Source organism: Mustelus asterias, chromosome 7 (genome assembly GCF_964213995.1).
Source record: "Mustelus asterias chromosome 7, sMusAst1.hap1.1, whole genome shotgun sequence".
Lineage (NCBI taxonomy): Eukaryota > Metazoa > Chordata > Chondrichthyes > Carcharhiniformes > Triakidae > Mustelus > Mustelus asterias.
In genome coordinates, this window is record NC_135807.1 from 70,752,516 (window position 1) to 70,780,414 (window position 27,899).

The window sequence follows — 27,899 nt, forward strand, 5'->3', positions numbered from 1 at the left end:
CAGAGACAATTCTGAGAGATCTAGGCATAATTGTCACAATTGGTAGAGTGAAGAAAGCTGAGGGGTACAAAGGGAAAACTCTAATCTAGTCAAGGGAACAGAATCCTGGGACAATGGCAAGGGTAGCACCAAAAGCATACTTGGTTTTGCAGTGGTGGCATGCAGATGGAGAATATATTTGATAGCTGAAGGATAGATTTCAGAAGATTTGTTCAACAAACATCTGAATTTATATTGTGTCATTAATCTTATAAATCAAAAAATGCTTCACAGAAATGGTATGAAGCAAAATTAGACAAGGAACCACAATGTGACTTTTTGATTATCTGCCCTAATATTGGTCAAAGAGGTAGATTTCAAAGAGGGTGTTAAATTAGATAAGTGGTACAGAACCAGAGAGGTTTAGGGGAAAATTCAAGCTTAGGGCTGAGGCAACCAAAGGCATGGCCACCAGTGGTGGAGCAATTAAAATCCGGATGCTCGAGTCAAGAATTAAATGAGTGCAATAAAGACACGGGCAAGAGAGTTTTGAATGAATTCAGGTTTACAGAGGTAAAAGTTCAGGCGGTTGGCAAGAGAGCGTTGAGATAATCAAGTTTCGAGGTAACAGCCATAGATGAGGGTTTCAGCAGCAGATGAGCTGAGGCAGGGGAAGAGTTCGGACAACATTATCGAGGTGAAAATAAACGATCTTGGTGATGGATGGTCCACAGCTTATCTTGTGATTCAGGGGAAGTTTATACTAAATCCTCAAAGCAAAGATTCTGTATTTAATGAGTCTAGTATACTTTAGAAAGCATATTTAGTCGTCAATGTCTTTTCTCATCCTAATTCTAGTTTATCTTTTAAAAATGTAACAGCTTCTCACTATCACATTAAATATCAAATTGTAAACTTTTGAATTGCCAATGTTTAAGACTGAGCATGTGAGACAGAGGCAGACAGTGTCTGTTCTCATCTTAATTTGCCAAACTTTATTTACTTTTTGAGGTAAATGGATATGGGACAGGCAAAGAGACAAAAAAAGGGTCACGAGAACAAGAAGGTTGGGAGGAAAAGCAGAGTGACAGGGAAGAGAGCCATTAAGGGCCTAATTTTCTCCACAAGCCTCTCCAATAAATGCAAACTGGATCTGTCAGTGGCTTCTCTCACTGCACATCATGTGACAAGGCCCACTACCTCTTATCTGACAGTAAAAGACGACACTTAGAAGCTATAGCAGACAGGAGTAGCAAAAAGAGTATTAAGAATTGATTTTAATAGCATAGTTTCTGCTAAATTTTCTTGGGAATAAACATGATAGACTTCAAGGTGTATAAAAACATTGCTTTGATTTTTTTTCCTACTGAATGTTATCGCATGAAATTGGATGTAGTAGTTTAATTTGACCTCTGGGTAATAATGTGTTACATCTTGGTTAATTTGAAGTTATGATGTGGAGATGCCGGCGTTGGAGTGGGGTAAACACAGCAAGAAGTTTAACAACACCAAGTTAAAGTCCAACAGGTTTATTTGGTAGCAAATGCCACTAGCTTTCAGAACGCTGCCCCTTCGTCAGGTGGAGTGGAGAAATGCTCACAAGCAGGGCATACAGAGACACAAACTCAATTTACAGAATAATGATTGGAATGCAGTCTTTACAGATAATCAAGTCTTAAAGGTACAAACAATGTGAATGGAGGGAGCATTAAGCACAGGTTAAAGAGATGTGTATTGTCTCCAGACAGGACAGCCAGTGAGATTCTGCAAGTCCAGACAAGCTGTGGGGGTTACAGATAGTGTGACATGAACCCAAGATCCCAGTTGAGGCCGTCCTCATGTGTGTGGAACTTGGCTATCAGTTTCTGCTCAGCGACTCTGCGCTGTCGTGTGTCGTGAAGGCCGCCTTGGAGAACGCTTACGCGAAGATCAGAGGCCGATTGCCCGTGATCGCTGAAGTGCTCCCCAACAGGAAGAGAACAGTCTTGCCTGGTGATTGTCGAGCGGTGTTCATTCATCTGTTGTCGTAGCGTCTGCATGGTTTCCCCAATGTACCATGCCTTGGGAAAGGATGTCTTGGGGGATTATCTAATGACTTGGGGGATATCTTAATGAGAAACTCAGGGTGGGGCTTGGGGAAGAGGCAAAAGCAAACAAGGATTTTAAAGGAGAGGCAAAAGATGTGATGTGCCTGATCTCCATGTTATACATTCTTATAGAGGCATGGGGCACACTACTCTCAACTGATGGACAAAATACCCAAAACTGTTTTTTTATGCAACAAATAGGATTTTTAAAATTCTTTGTGGGATGTGAGCCTCACTCGCAAGGCCAGTATTGTTGCCATACCTCATTGCCCTTTAATGGAGTGGCTTGCTCGTTGCCATTTCAGGGCAGTTAAGATTCAGCCACTTTGCTGTAGACCTGGAATCACATGCAGCCCAGACCAGGTAAGGATAGCAGACAGAATATTAGTGAGCCAGGTGGGTTTTTGTAGTTTCATAGTCGCTATTACAGAGATATTACTTCCATATTCATTGATTAAATTCGGATTCCTCCAGATGCCATTGTGGGATTTGAACCCATGTTCCCAAAACTATGTCTGGGCCTCTGGATTGCTAACTGAGTGATATTACCACTATGTCACTATCTACCCTTGGATTGCAGTGCCTCTCCTAGGTTGGTGGGAATATATTCAATACTGGCTTTCCAAAAGGAATTAAATCTCTTGGGAAGGAGCGTGGAATTGGAATGGACGTAGGCTCGGTGGGTCTAATGGCCTTTTCCTGTGCTGTGCTATTTTAAATGTGCCTGAATGATTTGAAATTACAAAATGGAGGATTACTTGATCAAAGGCTGCTGATTGTAACAGGAACTGCTTGTGTGTGAATATTTCTAAAAACAAGCCAATAGAACTGGTGTTACTTTGTAACTCTAACTGGATTTATTTTAGACATTTTAACAGTGAGCGCTCGCAGAGTTGCCTCTTAATCTGTAAAGTTCTTTCAGCCATTGGAAATGGAATGGAATGTATTAAAACTGGTATAAAATAATGCAATCTCAATTCCTGGGCTGACAATTTTTCCTTTGAAGAAGGAATGATAATTCTTGAGGTGTAAATTTGAATTCTGCTTTTGCATGATGTAACTTTCTTTCTTCAATTCTTTTATCCCCATTTGTGTCCATCGCCGAGCTTTTTGCACAGTGCTGAGCTTTTTGTCTCCTTAATGTTTGTTGCACTTTATAATGTTTATAAGATGACACCCCAATTACCTCAATTTAAATAGGTTGTTTTCTATTCCTAGAAAATATGCATTTTAACTATTAATTTTGTTAATTTAAAAATTGTCCTTTTCTGGCAATGGATAGCATTACATTCAAGGTGAGATTTGCTTAGAAGTTAGAGCTGTCCTTTGGTAACTGGGGACAGAGGAGGATTGAGGTCTGGGTCAGGTAAGGAGAGACTGAGAAAATTGAGAGAATTTAAAGGGATTCCCATCAGATAGGCAGGAATAATGGAAGGGATACTAGTTCACAGGGAAGTTGAAGGATCGTGCAAATTTTGTCGTCATTGTGTTCACAAACATGCACTAATGCCAGCCCTATTAAATTGATTCTCATTATTCAAATAGATGCAGTCTGTGCATATTGAATGTATTCACCTATTTGAATGGAGTGCTTTCCACACAAAAAATTATCGGGAAAGGCACCAATAAATTCTCTTAAATTCTAATGTCTGTGTTTCATCTCTCCATCTTCCTTTTCCCTATCCATCATTCATCACTCTCACTTTTGAACTTTCTTCCCACTCTTAGCCCATCTTTGTTGCTTGCAGCAATATGTTGACTTTGTTGTCAGGCACATTCTCAGTTTTAAATGAAAGAGGCAATAGATGCTCGAACTGGCAACACAGCATGTTCTTGAATTTTCCTGCCTTTTGTGAGTATACCTCTGCCATCCCAGTTCCTGCACTCCCCCACCCCTAGCTCCTTTCTTTCTCGGATACATTTCCAAAGTGCCTGCTATGCTCTGGTACATTGCATAAGTTGTCAGTTTTGGGTAGTCATCAAGGAGGATCATCAAGCTAGTCAAATGAGAGCCAAGTGATGCTTAAATAGTCTCTCCATGCCCATGCACATCTTTTGCAGCAGGAGCTGTTGAATAGCCACCTTCCAAGGGAACTCCACAGGAAGATTTTTAAATCCAATTGGAGTCAAATAATGGTAAAGCCAATTTCAGCACTTCAGTGATATACTTGCTCTGTCGATATTGTAGCTTCATGCTGTGCCCAAATAATGTTTTAACTTACAAGCTGGTTGGGAAGCTCTCTTCATTACTCGAAGATGTTAACTTCTGCAGAGTACAGTTCCGTGAGCACAGGTAGCTTTGATGTCTTAGCTGTTGTATTCAGATGAATAGTGAAGAGGGCTTGTACTATATGTGGAATTGTACGATTGGAAAAAATGGCTGGCTACACCTATAGTGATTAATCTAACATTTTTGAGAGTCTCAAATGTTCAATTAAGTAGGAATAACATAGAACAGAAATGTAAGTAGGCTTCTAATTGCCTAATTTTACCCATTGATTGTCCTTCTATTTCATGTGTTGGATTGGTATTTTTGTGAGCCAAAATACAATTTCAAAAGAAGCCAATAGAATTTTCAAGTATTATTTGGAATATTATGAATACTTTTGCTTACCGTTAAACTTTATACTGATAGATGTTAATATTTTGTAGCAACAAGAAAAACACACCAGAATCAACTGTTGGAAAGAAAAAAGGTAAAAGGAAACATGAATCTTCCCCTGAAAATTCAGATATGGACAAAACACCACCTCCATCTCCACAGGAAGAGGATGAATTAGGAGTTCAGGTGAATGCAGCTTAATTTATCCAAGTATAAATTTAAAATTTTGGTTGCGAATTGTGCATATAGAATACATAATTGCTTGTATATTATGACCTTTATGTATTTTCTAATTAAAAGTTTAGTGTACTGGCCCATGTTACCATTGTTTTAACTTCTGTTATGTTCATCAGGTAAAAACAAAGTGATGAGTTGCGCCACTGTAGGTGGTCTGTGTTAATAAATGGGAAACCTTACTAAAATTGGTGTTTAAGAAAACAAAGATTATAAAGGGAACAAACGCAGAGTAATGTGAATGCTTGAAAACTGCAATAAACAGAAAATGCTGGGAATATTTCAAAGGTCAGGCAACATCTGTGGAGACAGAAAAGTTAACAATTTTCTTTTTCCACGCATGCTCAATGTTAGTATTTCCAACAGTATTTGCTTTTATTTAAGGGCATTATTATATTTGTCCGCTTTATATCACAAGTGGTATTGTGAAAAGTTGATTGTCCGTTTGTTCAAATAATTGAAAAAACTGGATAAAAATCATTAAAGTCTATTTCCCCAAGCAAATGTATTAAAAGTAATGCGTGCTCCATTGGTTATAGTGGACAGTTATATCCTTTTCCAATTTTCTTTTGAATTGTGCATGAGGAAATGCAAGTTAATTTGCCAGAATGTGACTTGTTTGAACTAAGTTGATTTCTGTCATGCAAATGAACCAGTACGATATCTCGAGTTTGACTTCAACACCAAACTTAAGCATTTACTTTGCGTGCGCTCTCGATATTCTTCATTGGGTGCTGCCTTCTTTGAATTATCACATGTGTGAGTTAAACAAGACAAATCAAATCAGCCCGCTACAAAAGGCTTGCACTATATGCAGGAATACCTAATTTTGGTCTATCAAGTTATTTTCTTCTACATTATACCATATACAGTGTGCTATTATCATTGACTTTGACCTGCTCAATTTCCTAGGGAGGGCAACCAACAAAAAATAAATCCTGTCAACAATCATTGATTTGGTTTGGTGGTTGAACTGTCCGCTGAGACAGAAGGTTGCAGGATAAAACCCTGCTCCAGAACATAAACACGTAATTTAGTTTGACACTTCAATGTATTTCTGAGGGAGTGCTATACTGTAAGTGCCATGTTTTGGATGAAATTTGAAGAGAAGTGTGAAGTGATTTATTCTGGCAAGAAGAATGCAAAGAGATATTCTAAGGGGATGCAGGGGCAGAGGTATCTGGGTGCATATATTGAATGTGGCAGGAACGGTTGAAAGAGCAGTTAATAAAGCTTACAGCATCAGGGCTTTATCAATAGGAGCAGAGGGTACAAATGCAAGGAAGTTATAATAAACCTGTTTAAAATACTGGTGTGGCTTCATAGAGTTCCTATAGTGCAGAGAGAAGCTGTTCGGCCCATTGAGTTGAATTTCCATTGGCCCATTGAATCTTCAAAAGTGCAGCTTACTCAGGCCCTCCCCTCTGTCCAACCCTGTAACCCCATGCATTTAGCACGGCCAATCCACCTAACCACATCTTTGGACTGTGGGAGGAAACCAGAGTACCCAGAGGAAACTCCTGCAGACACAGGGAAAATACGCAAAGTCCACACACACAGTCACCCATAGAGCAGAATCGAACCCGTGTCCCTTGTGCTGTGAAGCAGCAGTGCCAACTACTGTGTCACCGTGCCGTCCTAACTGGAGTCTTGCATCTAGTTCTTATGAAGGATGTGAAGGCCTTCTGGACAGTGCAGAAAAAATGAAGGAGAACAGTTCCAAGGATGAGTAACTTCAGTTACAAAGATTGGAGAAGTTTGGATTGCTTTCCTTGGAGAAGAGAAGCTTGAGATGAGATGGTCTGGAGAAACTGTTCCCATTGATGAAAGATTTGAAACCATGGGCACAGATTCAATGTAATTGGCAAGAGAAGCAATGGTGCCACAAGATTTTACACACAGCAAGTGGTTAGGATCTGGAATGTACTGTCTGAGAGTGTGTTTGAGGCAGGGTACAGTTGTACAGAGAAATTCAGAGATGTGGAAGAATAAGCAAGTGTATCCAGTGGAGAAGTGTCTCAGAGAGCAGAAAATGGGCTTGGTGAAGAGGGTGTGTTCATAGCAGAAAATGATTTTAATAGAACTGAATATGGTAACAAATATTATGTCCTGAGGGCAGCAAGAGGGATGGATTACCAATATGGGAAGCAAGGTGGATGCCATAAAAGATTCTGCCTAGTTACTCTTTGACATTTTCACGTACAACTGTATGAAGTATAACACCCATTCTCTTCTCTTATATCGCCATGCAGGGCGACTATACTCTTCTAATGTGAGACAATAATTTACACATCCTCCAACTGAGTGTATTCTGTTGGATTTAGCTTAGTCAATGCTGGGAGACCAAATGAAGATTGGATGAATGTTGAACGCCGCTATTTTGTTTGCAAATATGATCCTTATCTTCCTGTTACTTTGCATTTCAACTCCCAAAAACAGTACAACATTTGATTTTGATTTGATTTATTATTGTCACATGTATTAGTAGACAGTGAAAAGTATACAGACAAAGCATACCATTCATAGAGAAGGAAATGAGAGAGTGCAGCATGTAGTGTTACAGTTATAGCTAGGGTGTAGAGAAAGATCAACTTAATGCAGGATAGGTCCATTCAAAAGTCTGATGGCAGCAGGGAAGAAGCTGTTCTTGTGTCGGTTGGTACATAACCTCAGACTTTTGTCTCTTTTTCCCGACAGAAGAAGGTGCAAGGGAGAATGTCCGGGTGCATAGGATCCTTAATTATGCTGGCTGCTTTGTCTAGACAGCGAGAAGTGTAGACAGAGCCAATGGATGGGAGGCTGGTTTGCGCGATGGATTGGGCTACATTCACGACCTTTTGGAGTTTCTTGCGGTCTTGGGCAGAGCAGGAGCCATACCAAACTGTGTTACAAAGAGAAAGAATGCTTTCCATGGTGCATCTGTAAAAGTTGGTGAGAGTCATAGTTGTCATGCCAAATTTCCTTAGTCTTCTGAGAAAGTAGAGACATTGGTGGGCTTTCTTAACTATTGTGTCAGCCTGGGGGGACCAGGACAGGTTGTTGATTATCTGGACACCTAAAAACTTGAAGCTGTCTGGTTTTTCCCTCCCAACAAGCCCAAAAAAACCATTACCCAGCACAACCTGTCTCCAAACTCTCTGGCCAAGGGCTTGACTCCTCCCTCTGTGATTGGATCTTAAACTTCCTAACCCAAAGACCGCAATCAGTGAGGATGGGCAATGACACCCCCTCCACAATTATCCTCAACACCAGTGCCTCGCAAGCTGTGGCCGCAGCCCCTTGCTATACTCCTTATGCACTTATGACTGTGTGGCCAAATTCCATTTTCAAGTTTGCTGATGATACCGCTGTAGTGGGTCGGATCTCAAACAATGATGAGACAGCATACAGGAAGGCGATAGAGAATCTGGTGAAATGGTGTGACAACAATAATCTCTTCCTCAATATCAGTAAAACAAAGGAGATAGTCATTGACTTCAGGAAACGTAGTGGAGGACATGTCTCTGTCTACATCAAAAGTGGTGAAATGGAGATTGTTGAGAGCTTCAAGTTTCTAGGTGTTCAGATCACCAACAAATCTGTCCTGGTCCCTCCACGCTGCGTTATAGTTAAAGCTCACCAATGCTTCTACTTTCTCAGAGGCTAAGGAAATTTAGCATGTCCACTACAACTCACCAATTTTTACAGATGTACAATAGAAAGCATTCTTTCCAGATGCATCACAGCTTGGTATGGCTGCTGCTCTGACCAAGACCGCAAGAAACTAAAAAGAGTTGTGAACGTAGCCCAGTGCATCACGCAAACCAGCCTCCCATCCATTGACTCAATCTACACTTCCTGCTGCCTCGGGAAAGCAACCAGCATAATCAAGGACGCCACGCACCTCGGATATACTCTCTTGTTGGGAAAAAGATATAAAAGTAGAACCCATACCATCCGACTCGAGAACAGCTTCTTCCCTGCTGCCATCAGACTTTTGAATGGTCCTTTTACATATTAAGGTGATGTTTCTCCTCACCCTATTAGTATCTGCAACACTATATTCTGTACCCTATGCTTTTCTTCTTCCCTATGTACTCTATGAACAGTATGTTCTGTTTCCATTGTGCGCAAGAAAATACTTTTCACTTTATCCCAATACATGTGACTATAATAAATCAATTCAATTCCTCATCTTCACCTGGATACCATTCAATCCTCTACCATTCACACTAAATGTACTATTTGAGCTCTTGGCTTTCTCTCCCATTGTCTAAGTGGTACAGAATGCTGGAAATAAATATGCAGGAGATGGGGATCCTTTGTCAAAACTGATTGAGATTTGGGGCTTCACTCAGTGTTTTCTTCATGGGTGCTGGTGAGGCTGCTTGCTAATTCCAGCATTTTGTGCATTTCTTTTGCCTTCTGTTCTGGTTATTAATTGTTGAGACAGTTTCCACTAGGTTTCTTCTTTGTAGTTTTTTCCAGAACTCTGTTTGATTATCTTTCTTATGCTTCTTCCTCCCCCTGCCCTTGTGTTCAGTTCCAGTGGAAGATATGCCTACCTTCTAGTTCTGGCAGGTTCTACAGCACAAGTCCTGATCTATCCTATTTAATTACCAATGCAGATTAATCCAGTATTTCCAGTATTCTACACTTATCCTATTATCATCAAGACCATATCCACCTGCACAGGCTGAGGGAAAACCCTACCACTTGATCATTGCTACACTTGCAAGCTGTTAACTCACTATGTAGCATGCAGGCAGTCCTCTGACTTTGCAATATGGTGGGTTCCTAAAAATCAGGTTGTAAGTTGAAACCAATTTTCCTATAGAAACAATGATATAAACGGGGAATTGGTTCCTAAAGTAAGGCCAAAATCACTCATGCCTGCATGTCTTAGCACAAGTTTCTCAGTTAGTGTGCGGGATATAATAAAGCCATCATCACTGTTTAATCTTGAACTTCTGCAAGTCTGAGCGCATATTAAACACAATATAGTGTATAAATGCATTAAAATCGCAATGGTTGTGCCAAAAAAGTTTAACAGAATAAAATACCTGTTTCTAACCTAATAAAGGCAGTTTGACCTGTCCAGAAATACATATCGGTGGTGCAAAATGTCAGTGCACATGTATGAATATGCTGGTGCGGCATTATAAAGTTGAAACTGATGTTGTAAAGTCGGAATGGGATGTCAATTTATAAACGTTGTAAATGCCGTTCGTTGTAACTCGAAAGTCATAAAATGAGGACTGCCTGTGCTATCTTCTGGTAGAGGCAAAAAAAGCCCAATCCCATGGAAATCGCTGGGATATTTCCCCCCTCAAGCCCTAAAGCAGTCAAGCAAACTTCTGCAGACCATTGCCTGTAATCCATCAAAATTTCGATTGATTAACAATTATGTGGGAGATATAGGAAGGATATCAGAGGTAGGTTCTTTATGCAGAGAGTGGTTGGGGTGTGGAATGGACTGCCTGCAGTGATAGTGGAGTCAGACACTTTAGGAACATTTAAGCGGTTATTGGATAGGCACATGGAGCACACCAGGATGATAGGGAGTGGGATAGCTTGATCTTGGTTTCAGATAAAGCTCGGCACAACATAAGACCATAAGACATAGGAGCGGAAGTAAGGCCATTCGGCCCATCGAGTCCACTCCACCATTCAATCATGGTTGATTTCAACTCCATTTACCCGCTCTCTCCCCATAGCCCTTAATTCCTCGAGAAATCAAGAATTTATCAATTTCTGTCTTGAAGACGCTCAACGTCTCGGCCTCCACAGCCCTCTGTGGCAATGAATTCCACAGACCCACCACTCTCTGGCTGAAGAAATTTCTCCTCATCTCTGTTCTAAAGTGACTCCCTTTTATTCTAAGGCTGTGCCCCCGCGTCCTAGTCTCCCCTGTTAATGGAAACAACTTCCCTACGTCCATCCTATCTAAGCCGTTCATTATCTTGTAAGTTTCTATCAGATCTCCCCTCAACCTCCTAAACTCCAATGAATATAATCCCACGATCCTCAGACGTTCATCGTATGTCAGGCCTACCATTCCTGGGATCATCCGTGTGAATCTCCGCTGGACCCGCTCCAGTGCCAGTATGTCCTTCCTGAGGTGTGGGGCCCAAAATTGCTCACAGTACTCCAAATGGGGCCTAACCAGTGCTTTATAAAGCCTCAGAAGTACATCCCTGCTTTTGTATTCCAAGCCTCTTGAGATAAATGACAACATTACATTTGCTTTCTTAATTACGGACTCAACCTGCAAGTTTACCTTTAGAGAATCCTGGACTAGGACTCCCAAGTCCCTTTGCACTTTAGCATTATGAATTTTGTCACCGTTTAGAAAATAGTCCATGCCTCTATTCTTTTTTCCAAAGTGTACGACCTCGCACTTGCCCACGTTGAATTTCATCAGCCACTTCTTGGACCACTCTCCTAAACTGTCTAAATCTTTCTGCAGCCTCCCCACCTCCTCAATACTACCTGCCCCTCCACCTATCTTTGTATCATCGGCAAACTTGGCCAGAATGCTCCCAGTCCCGTCATCTAGATCGTTAATATATAAAGAGAACAGCTGTGGCCCCAACACTGAACCCTGCGGGACACCACTTGTCACCGGTTGCCATTCTGAGAAAGAACCTTTTATCCCAACTCTCTGCCTTCTGTCTGACAGCCAATCGTCAATCCATGTTAGTACCTTGCCTCGAATACCATGGGCCCTTATTTTACTCAGCAGTCTCTCGTGAGGCACCTTGTCAAAGGCCTTTTGGAAGTCAAGATAGATAACATCCATTGGCTCTCCTTGGTCTAACCTATTTGTTATCTCTTCAAAGAACTCTAACAGGTTTGTCAGGCACGACCTCCCCTTACTAAATCCATGCTGACTTGTCTTAATCCGACCCTGCACTTCCAAGAATTTAGAAATCTCATCCTTAACGATGGATTCTAGAATTTTGCCAACAACTGAGGTTAGGCTAATTGGCCTATAATTTTCCATCTTTTTTCTTGTTCCCTTCTTGAACAGTGGGGTTACAACAGCGATTTTCCAATCCTCTGGGACTTTCCCTGACTCCAGTGACTTTTGAAAGATCATAACTAACGCCTCCACTATTTCTTCAGCTATCTCCTTTAGAACTCTAGGATGTAGCCCATCTGGGCCCGGAGATTTATCAATTTTCAGACCTTTTAGTTTCTCTAGCACTTTCTCCTTTGTGATGGCAACCATATTCAACTCTGCCCCCTGACTTTCCTGAATTGTTGGGATATTACTCATGTCTTCTACTGTGAAGACTGACGCAAAGTACTTATTAAGTTCCTCAGCTATTTCCTTGTCTCCCATCACTAGATTACCAGCGTCATTTTGGAGCGGCCCAATGTCTACTTTTGCCTCCCGTTTGTTTTTAATGTATTTAAAGAAACTTTTACTATCATTCCTAATGTTACTGGCTAGCCTACCTTCATATTTGATCCTCTCCTTCCTTATTTCTCTCTTTGTTATCCTCTGTTTGTTTTTATAGCCTTCCCAATCTTCTGACTTCCCACTACTCTTTGCCACATTATAGGCTCTCTCTTTTGCCTTGATGCATTCCCTGACTTCCTTTGTCAGCCATGGCTGCCTAATCCCCCCTCTGATAACCTTTCTTTTGTTTGGGATGAACCTCTGCACTGTGTCCTCAATTACTCCCAGAAACTCCTGCCATTGCTGTTCTACTGTCTTTCCCATTAGGCTCTGCTTCCAGTCGATTTTTGTCAGTTCCTCCCTCATGCACCTGTAATTACCTTTATTTAACTGTAGAACCTTCACATCTGATTCTGCCTTCCTTCTTTCAAATTGCAGACTGAATTCTACCATATTATGATCACTGCTTCCTAAGTGTTCCCTTACTTTAAGATCTTTTATCACGTCTGGCTCATTACATAACACTAAGTCCAGAATAGCCTGTTCCCTCGTGGGCTCCATCACAAGCTGTTCCAAAAAGCCATCCTGTAAACATTCAATGAATTCCCTTTCTTTGGGTCCACTGGCAACATTATTTACCCAGTCCACCTGCATATTGAAATCCCCCATGATCACTGTGACCTTGCCTTTCTGACATGCCCTTTCTATTTCGTGGTGCATTTTGTGCCCCTGGTCCTGACCACTGTCAGGAGGCCTGTACATAACTCCCATTATGGTTTTTTTGCCTTTGTGGTTCCTCAACTCTACCCACACAGACTCCACATCGTCTGACCCTATGTCGTTTAGTGCTATTGATTTAATTTCATTTCTAATTAACAAGGCAACCCCGCCCCCTCTACCCACCCCTCTGTCTTTTCGATAGGTTGTGAATCCCTGGATGTTTAACTGCCAGTCCTGAACCCCCTGCAACCACGTCTCTGTGATGCCTACCACATCATACCTGCCAGTCACAATCTGGGCCACAAGCTCATCTATCTTGTTCCGGACACTGCGGGCATTTAAATATAGCACCTTTAATTCCCTATTGACCGTCCCTTTTTGTTTTCGTAGTGTGGTGGACCTTGGTCTACTGAGCCTTTCCAGACACTGTGTCATATTACATCGTGGGCCGAAGGGCCTGTTCTGTGCTGTACTGTTCTATGTTCTAATTGGAGGAGTTATCTCCGAACTTCTCCAATTTCCTTTTAAAGGACTGCAGTGATCTCATGCTGACCAGCAACTGCAACATTTGAATGATCACTTCTAAAGTAAATACTTCCTGGCAAAAAATTCAACTCTGCTTACTGATTTTATAGGTGTGACTTCCTGCCCTGTCAAATCTATCCATTTCAAATAATCTATCTAACTAAACTGTATTCTGTTCCTGCTTCCTAAAAACTTCAGAAGTAACCCATCTAAAACTAGATTTACCTAAAGTAAATAACCCTAATTCCAAGAGTTGTAGCAGATGAAGTAAATGGGATAAGTGGTACAGTGGCAGCATGTATACAAAGTTAGCCGAGTGGCAGGAAACAGAGCTGTGATGAACAATTGTTTGTTGACTGGAGGAAAGTTTATGGTGGGGTTCCCTGGGGTTCAGTACTAAGATCACTGCTTTTCTTGAACATATTTATTTTGCAGGTGACGATACAAACTTGGAAGTATTCTGAACTGTGAGGGGAATGATAGACTTTGAGAGGACATAGGCAGGTGGAATGGGCGGAGACTTGGCAAATTAAATGTGGAGTAGGGTGGAATGATGTTTTTTGGTAGGAAGAATGAGGGAAGGGAATATAAACTAAAGGGTGAAATTCTAAATGGGTGCAGGAGCAGAGTGACCTGGGGTATATGTGCACAAATTATTAAAGGTGCCAGGTTGCGAAAGCAGTTAATAAGGCATGTTGTATCCTGGGTTTTATAAATAGAGGCATAGAGTTCAAAAGTACAAGCAAATTAGAGAAAACCTTTGTCAGATATTGTTTCGGCCCCAGCTAGAGTATTGCGCCCAATTTTGGGCACAACACTTTTGGAAGGATGTGAAAGTATTAGAGTAGGTGCACAAAAAGGTTTACAAGAACAGTTCCGAGGCTGAGGGATTTCAGTTAGGTGGATAGATTAAGAACATGGGACTTGAGAGCAGGGGTAGACCATTGAGCTCCGGGAGCCTGCTCTGCCATTCAATAAGATTATGGCTGATCTGGTTGTGGTCTCCACTCCATATTGTGTCTACCTCTCGTAACCCTTGATTTCTTGTCTATCAAAAATCTGTCCATCTCAGCCTTGAATAAATTCAATTACCTAGTCTCCACTGCTTTCTGGGGAAGAGAATTCCGCTTGTTAACGACCCTCTGAGAAAATAAATAATCTCTGTTTTAGACCTTTAATTTTTAAACCATGTCCCCTAGTATCTACCCTATCAAGTCCCCTCAGAATCGCAAATGTTTCAGTAAGACCACTTCTCATTCTTCTAAACACTAATGGTATAGACTCAACCTGTTCAACCTTTCTTCATAAGATAAGCCCCTCATCCCAGGAACAAGCTGAATGAACCCCCTCAGGATTGCTTCAAATACAGATATCTTTATTCAAATTAGAGCAAAACTATGCACAGTATTCCAGATGTAGTCTCACCAAGATCCTGTACAGCTGCAGCAAAATTTCCCTATTTCTATATTCCATTCCCCTTGTTCTGATTGATTTCCTTTAATGAGTGCACTTTCACGGTATAATTGGAATTTTTCGAAAATATGTTCATTCTTGGAATGAACCTTGTCAAGCCCCTTCAATCTTTTGTTCAATCGCATTACCACTTGTTCTCCTAAACTCCAATGAGTATGCGTCCAACTTGATCAACCTTTTCAAATAAGACATATCCCTCACCCCAGGAATTAGCCAAGTGATCTTTCTCTGAACTGCTTCGGAAGCAGATATGTCTCTTTAAGTGATGTGACCAAAACTACACACTAATGTCCTTGTAGCAAGACTTCCCTACTTTTATACTCCATCCCTCTTGCAATAAAGGCCGATATTCCATTTACTCTCCTAATTACTTGCTGACTTTTGTGACTAAGGTATGAGGGCACCTAGATACCTCTATACTGCAGTATTCTGTACTTTACAGCCCTCTCTACAGCCTTATACAGTTCACCTTATCCCAGCATAGTTCAGGTGAAGGTACAACAACTCCTTTCTCCAGTATTAGCGCCAGTGCCCTATGAATCAAAACCCATTTTTCCCACACCTCCCCTTGGCTGATTGCTATGGAGTACAGATTTGTCCACTAGCTCCCAGGTGTTACAGCTATTCCACATCAACTGCCCTGTCATCTTTATTTGGGTTTAGAAATATCACTCAACTATTATATATACTTTTATCGTGGTTTAACTAATTAAGCTATACATTCAACACAAGATTTCTGTCATCTCAGTACCAATTTAAACTACTGCCCCAGTTTATAGAGAGATACTCACCAACCACTCAATTACCTGCTTACCCAATTTATACTTCAGAGCTTCATCTCTCTCATCCCACTGCTAATCCCAGGCTCCCCCTCTCACCGTTGGTTTTTTTGTAAAATGTCAGAACAACACCTCCCTCACTACACCAGATTCCCTCACTTACCAAATTCCCAAGTTTATAATCTTGTCTCAAGTTGTCATTGTGCTTTTGGATAATGGACAAGCTTTGGGAATCGGGCGGTGGATCATTGGCTGCAAAGTACCCAGCCTTTGTCGTGCTCTTGTAGCCACAGTATTAATATGGCTGGTCCTGAGAGTTTCTGGTCAAAGGTTATCCCTGAATGATGTTTGTGGGGTTCACAATGGTAATGCCATTGAATATCATGAGGAAATGATTAAATTCTTTCTGCTCAGTGATGATCTTTGCCTGCCTCTTTGTGCAAATGTTACTTGACACTTTGCAGCCCAAGCCTGGACATGGTCCCAGACCTGTTGCATGTGGGCATGGAGTTGTGACTGGAACTTAATATTGCAATGATCAACAAGAATATCCACTTCTGACCTTGGGCTGTGTGGTTGGGGCGGGGGAGGTTATTGCAGCAGCTCAAGATAATTGGATCTATGAGACTAGCCTAAGAAACTCCGCAGTGATGTCCTGGGTCTGAGATGATTGATCTCCAACACCCCAACAGTCTTCCTTTATATTCAGTATGACTCCAGCCAATGGAGAATTTTCTGCCTGATTCCCACTCGCTTCAGTTTTACTAGGGCTTCTTGGCGCACCATTGTCTCGCTTTTGAAATTCAGATCTCTTGTCCATGTTTGGGCCAAGTTTATAATGAGGTTTGGAGCCATCCACTCCTGGCAGAATGCAAACCGAGCATCCGTGAGCAGAAAATGGACCAGTACTGTCAAGTACACCTTCACCTCTTGGCTAATAATTTAAGAATAGGCAATTAGGGTGGTAATTAACTAGATTGGAGTTTGTTAAACCCATTTACAAGATTGTGCAGTAGTCCAATATAAATTAAATCTGTAACATATGACCTAATTTATTCAATTTATCCATTATTCTAAATGATCAATTCTGTTGAACACTTGCAAATAAATGTTTCCATTTTGATTGTTCATTAGATTGTCCTGTCCAACCCTATTCAGTACCCACCAACACCATTCTTGAAGCCCTTAAGTCTAATTTTATGACTTCCAACTTCTATCTTCAATCATTTTTAAACTTAAAACAGATCTAAAACTCAACCAACATATCAGGTCTTGCACCTACATAGGCTCCCTTTCTTCCAATGGATTGAATTTAAAATCCTCACTTTTATCACCAAATCCCTATCGGGTATGCGCACTATTTGTGTCTATATTTATATATATTCCTGTTTTTTAACCAAGCCTTTGGTTACCTCTAACTGCAGTGCAATGGTTCAGCACCTTTCGTCATCCTATAAAGCATATACTAATGTTGCTATTAAAATCCAAGTTTAATCTCTGGCACTTACTGGCTTACTTATAAGAATTTTTTATTGTTTTGCTTGGTGTAGTAGAGAGATTATGGAAGAGCATGTGGTTTGTGCTGTAATTTAGTGTGCAGTATCATTAACCTTTCGATTTATCTTTGATGCTTTGTATATCCTTGATAAGTGACTAGATTTGTATTTACAGTTATAATTGTTTACGGTTATCAAACTGGTGGTAATACAAGGTATTGGGTATTCCAGTATATGCCACCATTCCACTCTGAAGATATCTTATTTATACACCCTTTCTCAAATGTCTGACTTCCCCCATAGAATTGAGCACAGATTGGTTAAGTTAAAAGTCAGGAACAAGGGCAGTTTCTAAAAGTGTAATTTTCCATAGTTGGTGAGACGGTCATATCACAATGCATCTTCGGGCAGATAGCCATTTAATTACTTTGGGGCAAAATGTGTAGCAGGTCATCCAGTCAACTGGGAAAGGTGTGTAGAAAGTTGAAAGAACAGATTATGATCATCCTAGAGACAGAGTAATTTTTAAAAAGAAATTTAATAGAATCCCTACAGTGCAGAAGGCGGTCATTTGGCCCATCAAGTCTGCATCAAATCTCCGACAGAGTATCTTATTCGGGCCCATTCCCCAGCCCTATTCCCATGACCCCACATATTTACGCTGCTAATTCTCCTAACTTGCACATCTTGGGACACTAAGAAGCAGAGAAGCATGGCTAATCCACCTAACTTGCATATCTTTGGACTGAATTCCCAATGGCCATTTAAAGTAATTGCACGACAAGATTTAAGACTTTTACTTTAAGAAACTAAAAGCAACATTGACTAAGCACTATTTCATAACTTATGCTCAAAACTATAGAAAACTTCCTTTATTAATTCGTTAACCCAACTGAAAGTCTCGCTCCATGGTGAGTTTTTACTCTATTTCCAGGAACCAGTCAAAAGTGATTCTGAGGTCCCTTTTCCTTTTTCAACTGGATGGATGCCTTCTATTCCTCAAACTAACTTTTGCAGTGTGGTTTACCCTGGAGGTCCCTCTCTGGAGCCAAAGCTAGGCAAATCTTCCAGCTTTCTTTTAAATTCCTATGACCTGGATTCAAAATACATGAGGTCAACAGGCAAAACCCCATTAATAGCCTGTGAAAAATCAAAGACTGGGGCAAATAATTCAAAAACAGTCCCCTCGGTACATATTTTTTAAATTATGGCTGCTCTGTACAAACGGCTGAATAATTACAGGCGCAGGTGTCTCATAGAGAGCAGGAGGATAATGCAAATTATGATTGGAGGGGGAGTGAGCTTGGGAGGGGTAGAATCTGTGGGTGACTACTCCTCCAATCACAGATTCTTTCTCTCCCAAGTTGGTTGCTCCAACTCCTCCAATCAAATGTTCCCTCCCTCTTGCGCTTCCAGGGACAGTATCTATGATTGGAGGAACAGGAAGGATGGGAGGGAAGGAACCTGTTAATGGAGGTTGAGGAGCAGGCATCCTGGATGACAAGTCCAAGTTGTTCAACCATCAAACTTTGACACCCTCGGGAAGACATAGGAGAAGAAGCAATAAAAGATGGAGGAAATGGCTGAAAACCCAACAAGGTTGGATGCAGGCCCGGGGGCGCTGCCTGCACTGGGAATGCATTGGGCAGCAGTCAGCAGAGGGAAGGTCCATCCCATTTAAGTCCTGTGATAATAACAGAGTTCCTCTGATAATTTGAACAAATTGATTTGGCTTCGCTTTGAGAGTAGTATTTACTTCCTAAAATGTGATTGTTTCTCACCAATGTCTTTTCATCATATCTTATGACAGTTACATGGAACCAAAAGTCTCTCTTATAATGGAATTAATTTTATTTTGTTTTACCTGACATAGTGAATTCGTTTCTAATGGCATTTTGGATCCTCTGGTGAATCTGGTGATAAATCTATTTCTTAACCTGGTTGTGTCTTGGTGGATAAATGTGCTGGAGTGGCTGATTTTGGCTGAGATGTTGGTAGGGATGGTATGATTATGTTTTGCATCCTTTGACTAGTGAGAGGGAGAAAAATCAGCCTATGATTCCTGCTCCTGTCATTGTTAGTGACTCGCAGTGGTAAATTTGAGTGTTTAATATCTGAGATTACCGAGGCTCACCATTGGAAACTCATGAGAAAAAGCTCAGTTATAACCAAGACAATAAAGACTGGAGCAAAATGGAATGCCATGGTGTTCCTCTGCATCTCTTCCATTAAAAATGGACTATAACAGTGAGTGTGTAGCAGCTGCAGATTGGAGTGACTGAGATGTCTACAGCCCTGAAAATTAAAAAGTAGCCCTTAATAAAATTAAGCTAGCTAACTTTCTCAGAGTCCCCAAAAATAAAATTATTTTGACCCCTGCTCACAATTCTGGTCTCTTCCAATTTGAATGTGCGCTCTCTCACACACACTCTTGCATGGTGAACCACTGAGACTTACTGCCTCTATTTCTCAGCTCTTGCTCCTTCTTTTGAATTCTCGCAGACTAATTTTGTCTGTGAAGTTTAGTGAATTTTTTAGGAAAACAACCTGCAACCCAATCTTAGTGACTTCCCATAGATATTTACACTCTTAGTGACAATGTAAAACACATGGGCCTTCTACCTGTGTAGACACAATAAGTAGCTTTCGTTTCGACTCCCAATATCATTCTACCTTGAAACTAAATATGTAGCATAACGTATAATGTGATGAAACTCAACATTCCTAACGCCTTGGGACTTTGAAAACTAACAGTCTGTCCATGATAGCATGTATACTTTGGTCATTGTTTATAGGTGTGAACATCTTGGACTTTATTCCCAGTAAAACAACTGGGACCCCTTTGAATCTTTAAAACCCAAACCATCCAGGCTTATCAGAAAAATTCCCCTTCATTCCTCCATATTACCGTAAGTTTAAAAAAAGACAAATCTGTTCAGGTGTCAGATCAGAAACCCCAAAGTATTATATGAAACCAGGCTAGACCCCCAACAATATTTCTATTTACATCGGGAGTGATTCCACTAATAAATTAGGGATCCTTTTATCAAAATAAGCTTTATTCATAACACATGCATAAATGCATCTCTAACAAAATGAAACAACTTAACTCTTAACCATTGAACAATCTTTAAACATGCAAAAAAAAAACTTAACTGCCAACTTACCGCTAGTCAATTCCATTAAGCAATATTTCTCTTGTAGACTTAAACTCCACTTTAAATATAGTTAGCAAATCCAAGTAAACTTGCTCTGACTTCAGTTAATAGCTTTGTAGAGAGAAAACTGCTAGAAGGCTGCTATCTTTAACCAGTCGTCTCCAGCAATTGCCTTTTTTTAAATGAAAATGAAACTGTTTTTTCTGCTACAAGCCTAGCTCCCCATTAACCTAATCACAAGGATTCAGTCAACCTAGTCTGAAAGCCCAGGAGAACTTGTGCATTGACTGTACAAAGTAACACATTCCTAGCTAAGATGAATTATTATCCTACTTTCTCAGCATCTGTGCATTCATTGCAAACAAATCAACTCCCTTGCAGAAAAACACCGATTCTTAAAGCAGTCCCCCAAACATAAAATATATTATTAGTACAGTATCATCACAAGTCCCAAAACATAATCTTATGAAACCTCATACTTGTAACAATAACTGATGCATTTTATTTTAACATTTTTGTTTCGGGTGTCCAGGTGAGTTTACACCATTGTTCACTTTTTGTCTTGTGTCCAGTATAGAAATTACTCATCTCTCTGCTATAAAGATGTGTAGGCTCAGTTCCTATGAGCTGAGCCTACAGCTTAAAAATAACTGATTATGTAGAATTTACAGTACAAACTATGGTATTTGTGCTCCACAGAAGCTTCCTCCCTCCCCTCTTTTTCTTACCCTGTCAGCATAACCTTTTATTCCTTTTAACCTTCTGTTCATCTAGCTTCCTTTTAAATACATCTGTGCTGTGATTCTCACTTTTGGTGGTGTATTCTTACCACTGAGTGTAAAGAAGTTTCTTTGGAATTCCCTATTAGATTTATAATTCAAAGTTTGTCAGTGGCCACTTGAGAGTAATAATAGCATTAACTGGCAAGAATTTTTTTCCCAAATCTAATCGAGTTAGAAATAAGAACCAAAAATGTTACAAATACTCAGCTGATTTGGCAGCATTGTGCAGAGACAGAGTTTAATGTTTCAGGTAAATAATCTTTCATTTGCACTCTGAAACATCAACTCTGTCTTTCTCCACGGCTGCTGCCAGTCCAGGTGAGTATTTCGAGCATTTCCTATTCTTATTTCAGACTTCCAGCATTGCTGCAGTATTTTGCTCTTGCATTAGTCCAGTAAGAGATGCTCCAAGACTGATATTAAACCACATTTATGTTGCACATAATCGATGTTGTAGCTGAACTCTGTTATGTCTATTCCATCGCCAGCATCTTAAGCATACAGTTTATGCACAAGCCAGTTGTTTGCTTGTACATGCATGTTTTCAATTTTCTGAATTCTCACTGGAATCAAGTCGACAGCCAAACATTGCTAACTTTCCAGAATGTATTATAGCTAAGTTTTTGTTAACAAATTCCATACTCTTTTTCAGAAGCGCCGCTCTAGTCGACAAGTGAAAAGAAAGCGATATACGGAAGACCTAGAATTTAAAATATCTGATGATGACGACGCAGGAAAAGATTCACCATTAAGCACTTCACAGTCCGAACAGGTATTGGTCATAAGTCTGTGACTATTAACAATTTAAGTTAATGAGTTGAAATATTTTGAGTTTTGTATTTCAGAAGTGAGGTATAAATATGACTAATCAAGCATTTTGATTTTCCCCCTTTGACTTGGGTGAAATGATGTATGAACAATTTTATTTATCCTAATCAGAAAATTTGTTGCATGTTAGAACTTTGTGTACTCCGGTTACAGAAGTGCATATCATTAAGCCCTTTGAGTACTTTGTATCATACTGAGCTAGTTACCCATCACTCACAGCTAAAGCCTGATGAATTCACATGAAACAACTAGTGTCTGCATTGTTGGAGCAAAACCATTATCTGGCTACCACCATTGTTAAAATTATCAGCTGACTTTAAACATGCACTCATGTTTTTATTAAGTTTCTGTGCTTAATGCATTATTTCCCTTGTTTTATCACTTTTTTGTGCTTTTCATTTTTAAAAACGAGAAGTACTTGATTTATTTGCAACTGACGTTGTAAGCAAATATCAACGATAACCCACTACCCAATAACATGGCTGCTGGTTAAACAAACGGTGCTCCACAGTGGCACTCGGTGGACAGCATTTGGAACTGCAAAAAGAACATTTCTTTTTGCTAATAAGTTCCAATATACAATAGTTTTGTACCATTGAAATGCTTACCACCTCACCATGTATCAGTGTCATTAATTCTGTAACATCGATTTATGCATTGTCAACAACCTGACTTCCATGCTTTCAATGCATTTTGAAAAGGGATGTTGTAACTCACTCGCCAATTTTAATTTACAATCGTGACAAAAGCCTTTCTCAAACATCATGACATGAGAAATAAGGTTAATATGTACATTAAGTTTTCTCCATGCTTTGAATGTTGCATTACCAGTAAATGTTCTGTGGCAATAGTTATAATATGTCAGCATACATTCTCTGTTATTGTATGTATATTGCAGCTTTTTTCCCTTGTTGTACCTGGCCCTTTGGATTCTCTTCCTCTTTGTGGTTCTCTTTTCCTCTATTTTTAATTGTCCCGACTCTCTCAATATCATTTCACCTTTGTTCCTTTTGGATGGGAATTGATATGCTAAGGAAAGCTGGTTGGTTATGATGTTCCAGTTGGAGGAAACATCCAGATTGTGGTATGGGCTGGAAAGATGACAATGATGAAAAGCAGTGGTTACTAGAGTGGAAGCTGATGGATGGAAGGAAGATGAAAAGGACAAGGAATGAGATCTGTGTAGTGCTGCAGAACAGCAAACTTCAGATGTCTTTTAGACCATCATTTGTAGGTGAGGAATGTAGGCCACATGTTGCATTTACTGGTGGTGATGATTACAGGCTGCTGGTTGAAACATGATGCAGCTAAAGGCAGGAACTAATGAGCTGAAAATGTAGTGATAAAAGAGGGCATGAAAAGTGGATGGAAGGAACTGAATGGGAACCTATGTTGGAAAGGTCCTGCCGTTCTGGTGGGTGAGCAAACTCATTTTGTGTAGCTCCAACACTGGTTACAAACTTCCATAAGGGATCCCTTTTTGAAGTGCAAGGTTAGTACTCTTTAAAGGACTACCTCAAGACATTGGTTTAAGTTCTGTTATTTAAGACCCGAAATGCATCAAATATTAGTTGTCAATATCGGGGGTGGGGGGGGCGGGTAGCGGGATGTTGCTTCTGTCTAGGATGCTTAAAGTAATTTAAGTGCACTCAGGCACTTAACTGGCTACCTTTGGACTTCCCACCTCATCTAGTTGCCAATAGGACAGAAAGCTTCTGGTTAATCAGAGGCTAGCAGCTGTCCATTGTTGGCAGCACCATTGGGAGCCATGGATGCTGCCAGCAATACTGCGAACTTCAGGGATTATTGTGGGATCGAGAGAGAGAGATGAGGGGGTCCCTATTGAGGGAACAGCAGGGGAGATAGATGTAGCTTTCAGCAATCCCCCCACTACCCTCACTTCCAAAGCCTGGGGCCTTTGATTGGGCAGAGTGCCTGTTAATGAGAGACCCCTCCCTCGCTCCTACTAGGCCACAGACAAACCCAACTAGGTTTGCTGGTTGATCTTTGGGAGCCATGGGAGACCCATGCACATCTTATTAAATCCCTGAGCCACCATTCAATTCCAGTAAGCTTGGGGATAATTGGCTCTAAGTACTCATTAATAAGCCTCATTGACACTCTGCTGTCAGCGGGTAGGATTCCTGCGTTGAGCTGTCCCCCACTCTCCACTAAATTGAGGATAGTTTGGTGGAAGGCAAGAATTGGAAGTGGGTATTTCCCGTCTCTATCTGATTCCTTCTTTCTCTCTCTCTCTCTCTTCTCTTCCCCCCCCCCCTCTCTCTCTCTCCCCCCCCCCCCCCTCTCTTTTCTCCTTCTCCCCCACCCCACACCCCTCCCATTCGTGGCCACTCTGACAGATTCCATTAAATCACAGACAGTGTCTGCAGAATTGATGATATGTCTTAGAGCCAGAGTTCAAGATGATCTCTTGCAGCAATAGATAATCCTTTGATTTAAAATGCTGGTCATATACCACCTTGCCTTTCCAGCGTTAACAGTCTCTTTGGAAGCAGAAGACATTCTCTCTCTCGTGGCTAACAGTCCCTCAAGTGACACTAAAATAGATCATCTGGCCATTGTATTTCTGTAACTGGAAGTTTGCTGTGGCAGCTAATTAGCTGTCACTATTCCTACGTTACAACAGTGATTGCCCTTCATTGGCAATAAAGCATTTTGGGATGTCCTGAGGTTTTAAAGGGCACTAGAAAATATACAAATTTCTTTCCTTCCTACCTTGTGGACTTAAAACCCAACTGAATGCAAGTATTTCTGCAGCTCTTTTTTGCTTCAGTAACAAGTGTGTTTTCTGTAAGGAGTGGACCCTAATTGCAGCTGTGTTTAGTTCAGGAGCAGAATTGAGTTTACTGTGCCTATTCCATGATCTTTTTCTGTATTTCTTACCTCACAAGCCCTAAACACTGCCAAAATCAGCATATTATAAAAGTACATTTAAATCTATTTGAGTCAAATCTCAGATTTTTAACCCCCCCCCCCCCCATCAAATAAAAGTAGATATGTGCAAAAAAGACTCCTGTAAATAAAATAGAATGAATGTCTGTGTTGACCTATCAAGGGCCTGAGCAATAATTTCCTACCATGTGAGTATATTTCACTGCATGGTGTTTGATTCAGGAAGGAAACAAACTTGAATTTATTGCTAAATAATATTTTCTTTCTGGTTCATCTTTTAGTCTTTGGTTCTAACTAGAATGTTCTATAGTGAGTGTGCCATTACAAAAAAATAGCATAAAAGATATTCTATGGTAGGATATAATTGTTTCTTTGAGTGGCTGACACGAGATTGAATGCTGTTGGGAGTTGTTGGAATTGTTTATATGCAGGATTTGAAAATCTCAAACAATAAGTACTAACTCCAAGTTATTTTGGCAGTTTGTTTAAATATAACCCATAGATACTCTACATTATTTGGTGTAGCACTGAGCAAGTTTACGACATACTTAGTATTTTGATGCAAACCACTTCCTTCATAAGAACTACTGCAATGTGCAAATTATACAAGGAAACCATCTAAAAGGCTGGCCTAAAGAATGAAGCAAACTGCCATTGTGATTAAAAATTACTGATTTTAAACCGATTTATATACCAGTGATTTAAATTTTGATAGTTGACTAGATTCTTAACTAATTGGAAAATCACATGCAAAAATTGTTCTGTTCCAATTTTCTAAATGTTTAATACCCTTTCCCTCAAATCCATTGCTTTATTTCCTTGCAAGGAGTACATATGGCCAATTTATTCAGATTTTCAGACTGTGGTGCTACAAAGCCACCTGTGAGGTTGTTTGGAAGGAGCATGTGATTATAAGCATTCATGTATGTATATAATCAGATTTTCTGCAGTCTTTGTTATTAATTTTTTTTTAGGAATCTGCAGCTGGTCCAGTTACCGAAAAGATCTTGAGCATGCGACTAGTGAAGAAAACTGTAAGTATTAACATTTTCTTGCTTTAAAGTTTAGCAGATGGAGAGTGATTGACTAACTGGTCTTTTCATAATTCTCAATTTTCAACCTGAAGTATAGATTTTTGATCTGCCAGGAACAGTTGGCAGCCGTGTAACAGTAGCAGGTCAAAATCTGAGCATATTTGGATCTTTTTAGTGGTGGCTGATTTATATGGATTGATTGCAATTTTGTACTACGAATGATACTGAAAATGCATCAATGTAAAATGTACCCTATCCTGAAAACAATAATACATAATTGAGTTTATTAGCTTCTGTTTCAGTTTTAAATTTTCACTGGTAAAATAGGGGCTACATTTTAAATTGTCACACTTTTTGAGATTAGTTTTTAAGATTGCCAACAATAATACATGTGGCTTCCAGTAGTGCAGCTGCAAACTGGCTGCTGCCTCAGGAAATGGTACATTTGGCATCTGCTTAACGCTGTGGGTTTGGCAGGAAGCCAGGTCGAGGTCAGGTTATTGTGAATGAAGTAGCTGGTGGTTAAGGAGGAGATAAAATGATTCATGAGTTGGTTGACACAGTAAGCAGAGTGGTTGGAACTGATAGCTTTTTGTAGGGGTATTGCGGGGGGTGGGTGAGGGGGGAGAAAGAAAGTAATCCCTGCCGAAGGAAACTTTTTGGTGTTCTTTGCATTCTAATTCTACTTAAGCACATTACAACTATGTCCCTAACCACTTTACAGTGTATTGCCTGGAGATTTAAATGACAGTGACAAACGGTTGTGTTGCCATCAGATTCTAAAATGTGCTTGTGATTTCAGACTGAGTCTGGAGAAGAAATGGAAGTAGAAGAGTTATTTGTCAAATACAAAAACTAGTAAGTATGTTTATGGTGAAATTTAAATCTGAAATGGTGTTCAATAGTCTTTCCCCGAATGGGTGACACTGTACCATAACTTAGATTGATGAAAATTCCTTGTAAGCCCATAAGGCTTCTGCCCTGAGCATGATTTTGGAAGTTATTGAGTGGAAAATTAATGACCTTCGGGTTCTGTGCTGTTCTATGTTCTCATGAAAGCCTCATGGTGGCTACCTCCTATTGAAAAACTTTCTGCATGTTTTACACTTTGCTATCTCTTAGAAATATCTCCAAAAGCATTTAACAAACTGTAGATGAAAGCACCAAAGAAGTAAGGAATGAACAATGAAATGCCTGCCATCTACTGTCCACAACCTGAAGCCGTACAGTTTTAAAAATATTTCTAACATAAACCCTTCAATTATGTGAAATATAAAAAGAAAATGCTGGAAATGCTCAGCTAACCAAGACAACATCTGTGGAGAGAGAAACAGGTTTTGTGACCCTTACCTGTTTTTCACTTTCACTCATTACTGCTTTCCCCCTTTCCAATCTTCTCATTCCTTTCCACTCTGCCCACCCCCTCTATTACCCTCTGCCCCATTGTCAGTATTGCTCATAATGGCTTATACCATAATATCCTGACTGGGGCAAAGCAAGGTGGCAGACCCCAACAACTGAAAATGTTCAGGATGTAATGGGTTTTATGCAGATTCGTGATAAAGTAGGAGAAGAAGGATCAAAAAGAGAATGTCATGGAGTGGATGAGCAAAGTGATTTACAGGACAGAATCATTGTCAGCAGGTGGATGAGGCTAACAAACCTGGCGGATTTACACCTACGTCTAACAGGTGTTGTTACGTATGGTGTCTAGTCCAGTTCTTACCCTACCCAAATTATTTTTGATACGTGACTGCTTTCTTTGCTGAGGAAAAGGTATGTTGCAAAATTGTACGTGTTCCTCATAACATTGAATAATTGACAATTTTCTTTGTTTTTATGAACAAAATAGCTAAAATATTTGCATCTATATGTCATTTTGTTCAGATGTCTTGAAATGCT

The 27,899-nt window shown here is 40.2% G+C and overlaps 1 protein-coding gene across 5 annotated transcripts in view; it reads left to right on the forward strand.

The window, feature by feature from the left end:
- The window catches only part of chd7 (chromodomain helicase DNA binding protein 7), a 250,095-nt gene that overhangs the window by 118,537 nt on the left and 103,659 nt on the right, over positions 1-27,899 (forward strand). For all 5 annotated transcript variants that reach the window (XM_078216215.1, XM_078216216.1, XM_078216213.1 and 2 more), the window contains exons 4-7: positions 4,719-4,854; positions 21,875-21,994; positions 25,938-25,997; positions 26,800-26,855. In XM_078216215.1, the coding sequence (XP_078072341.1) occupies positions 4,719-4,854; positions 21,875-21,994; positions 25,938-25,997; positions 26,800-26,855 (372 nt within the window). The remainder of the gene's footprint in view (positions 1-4,718; positions 4,855-21,874; positions 21,995-25,937; positions 25,998-26,799; positions 26,856-27,899) is intronic.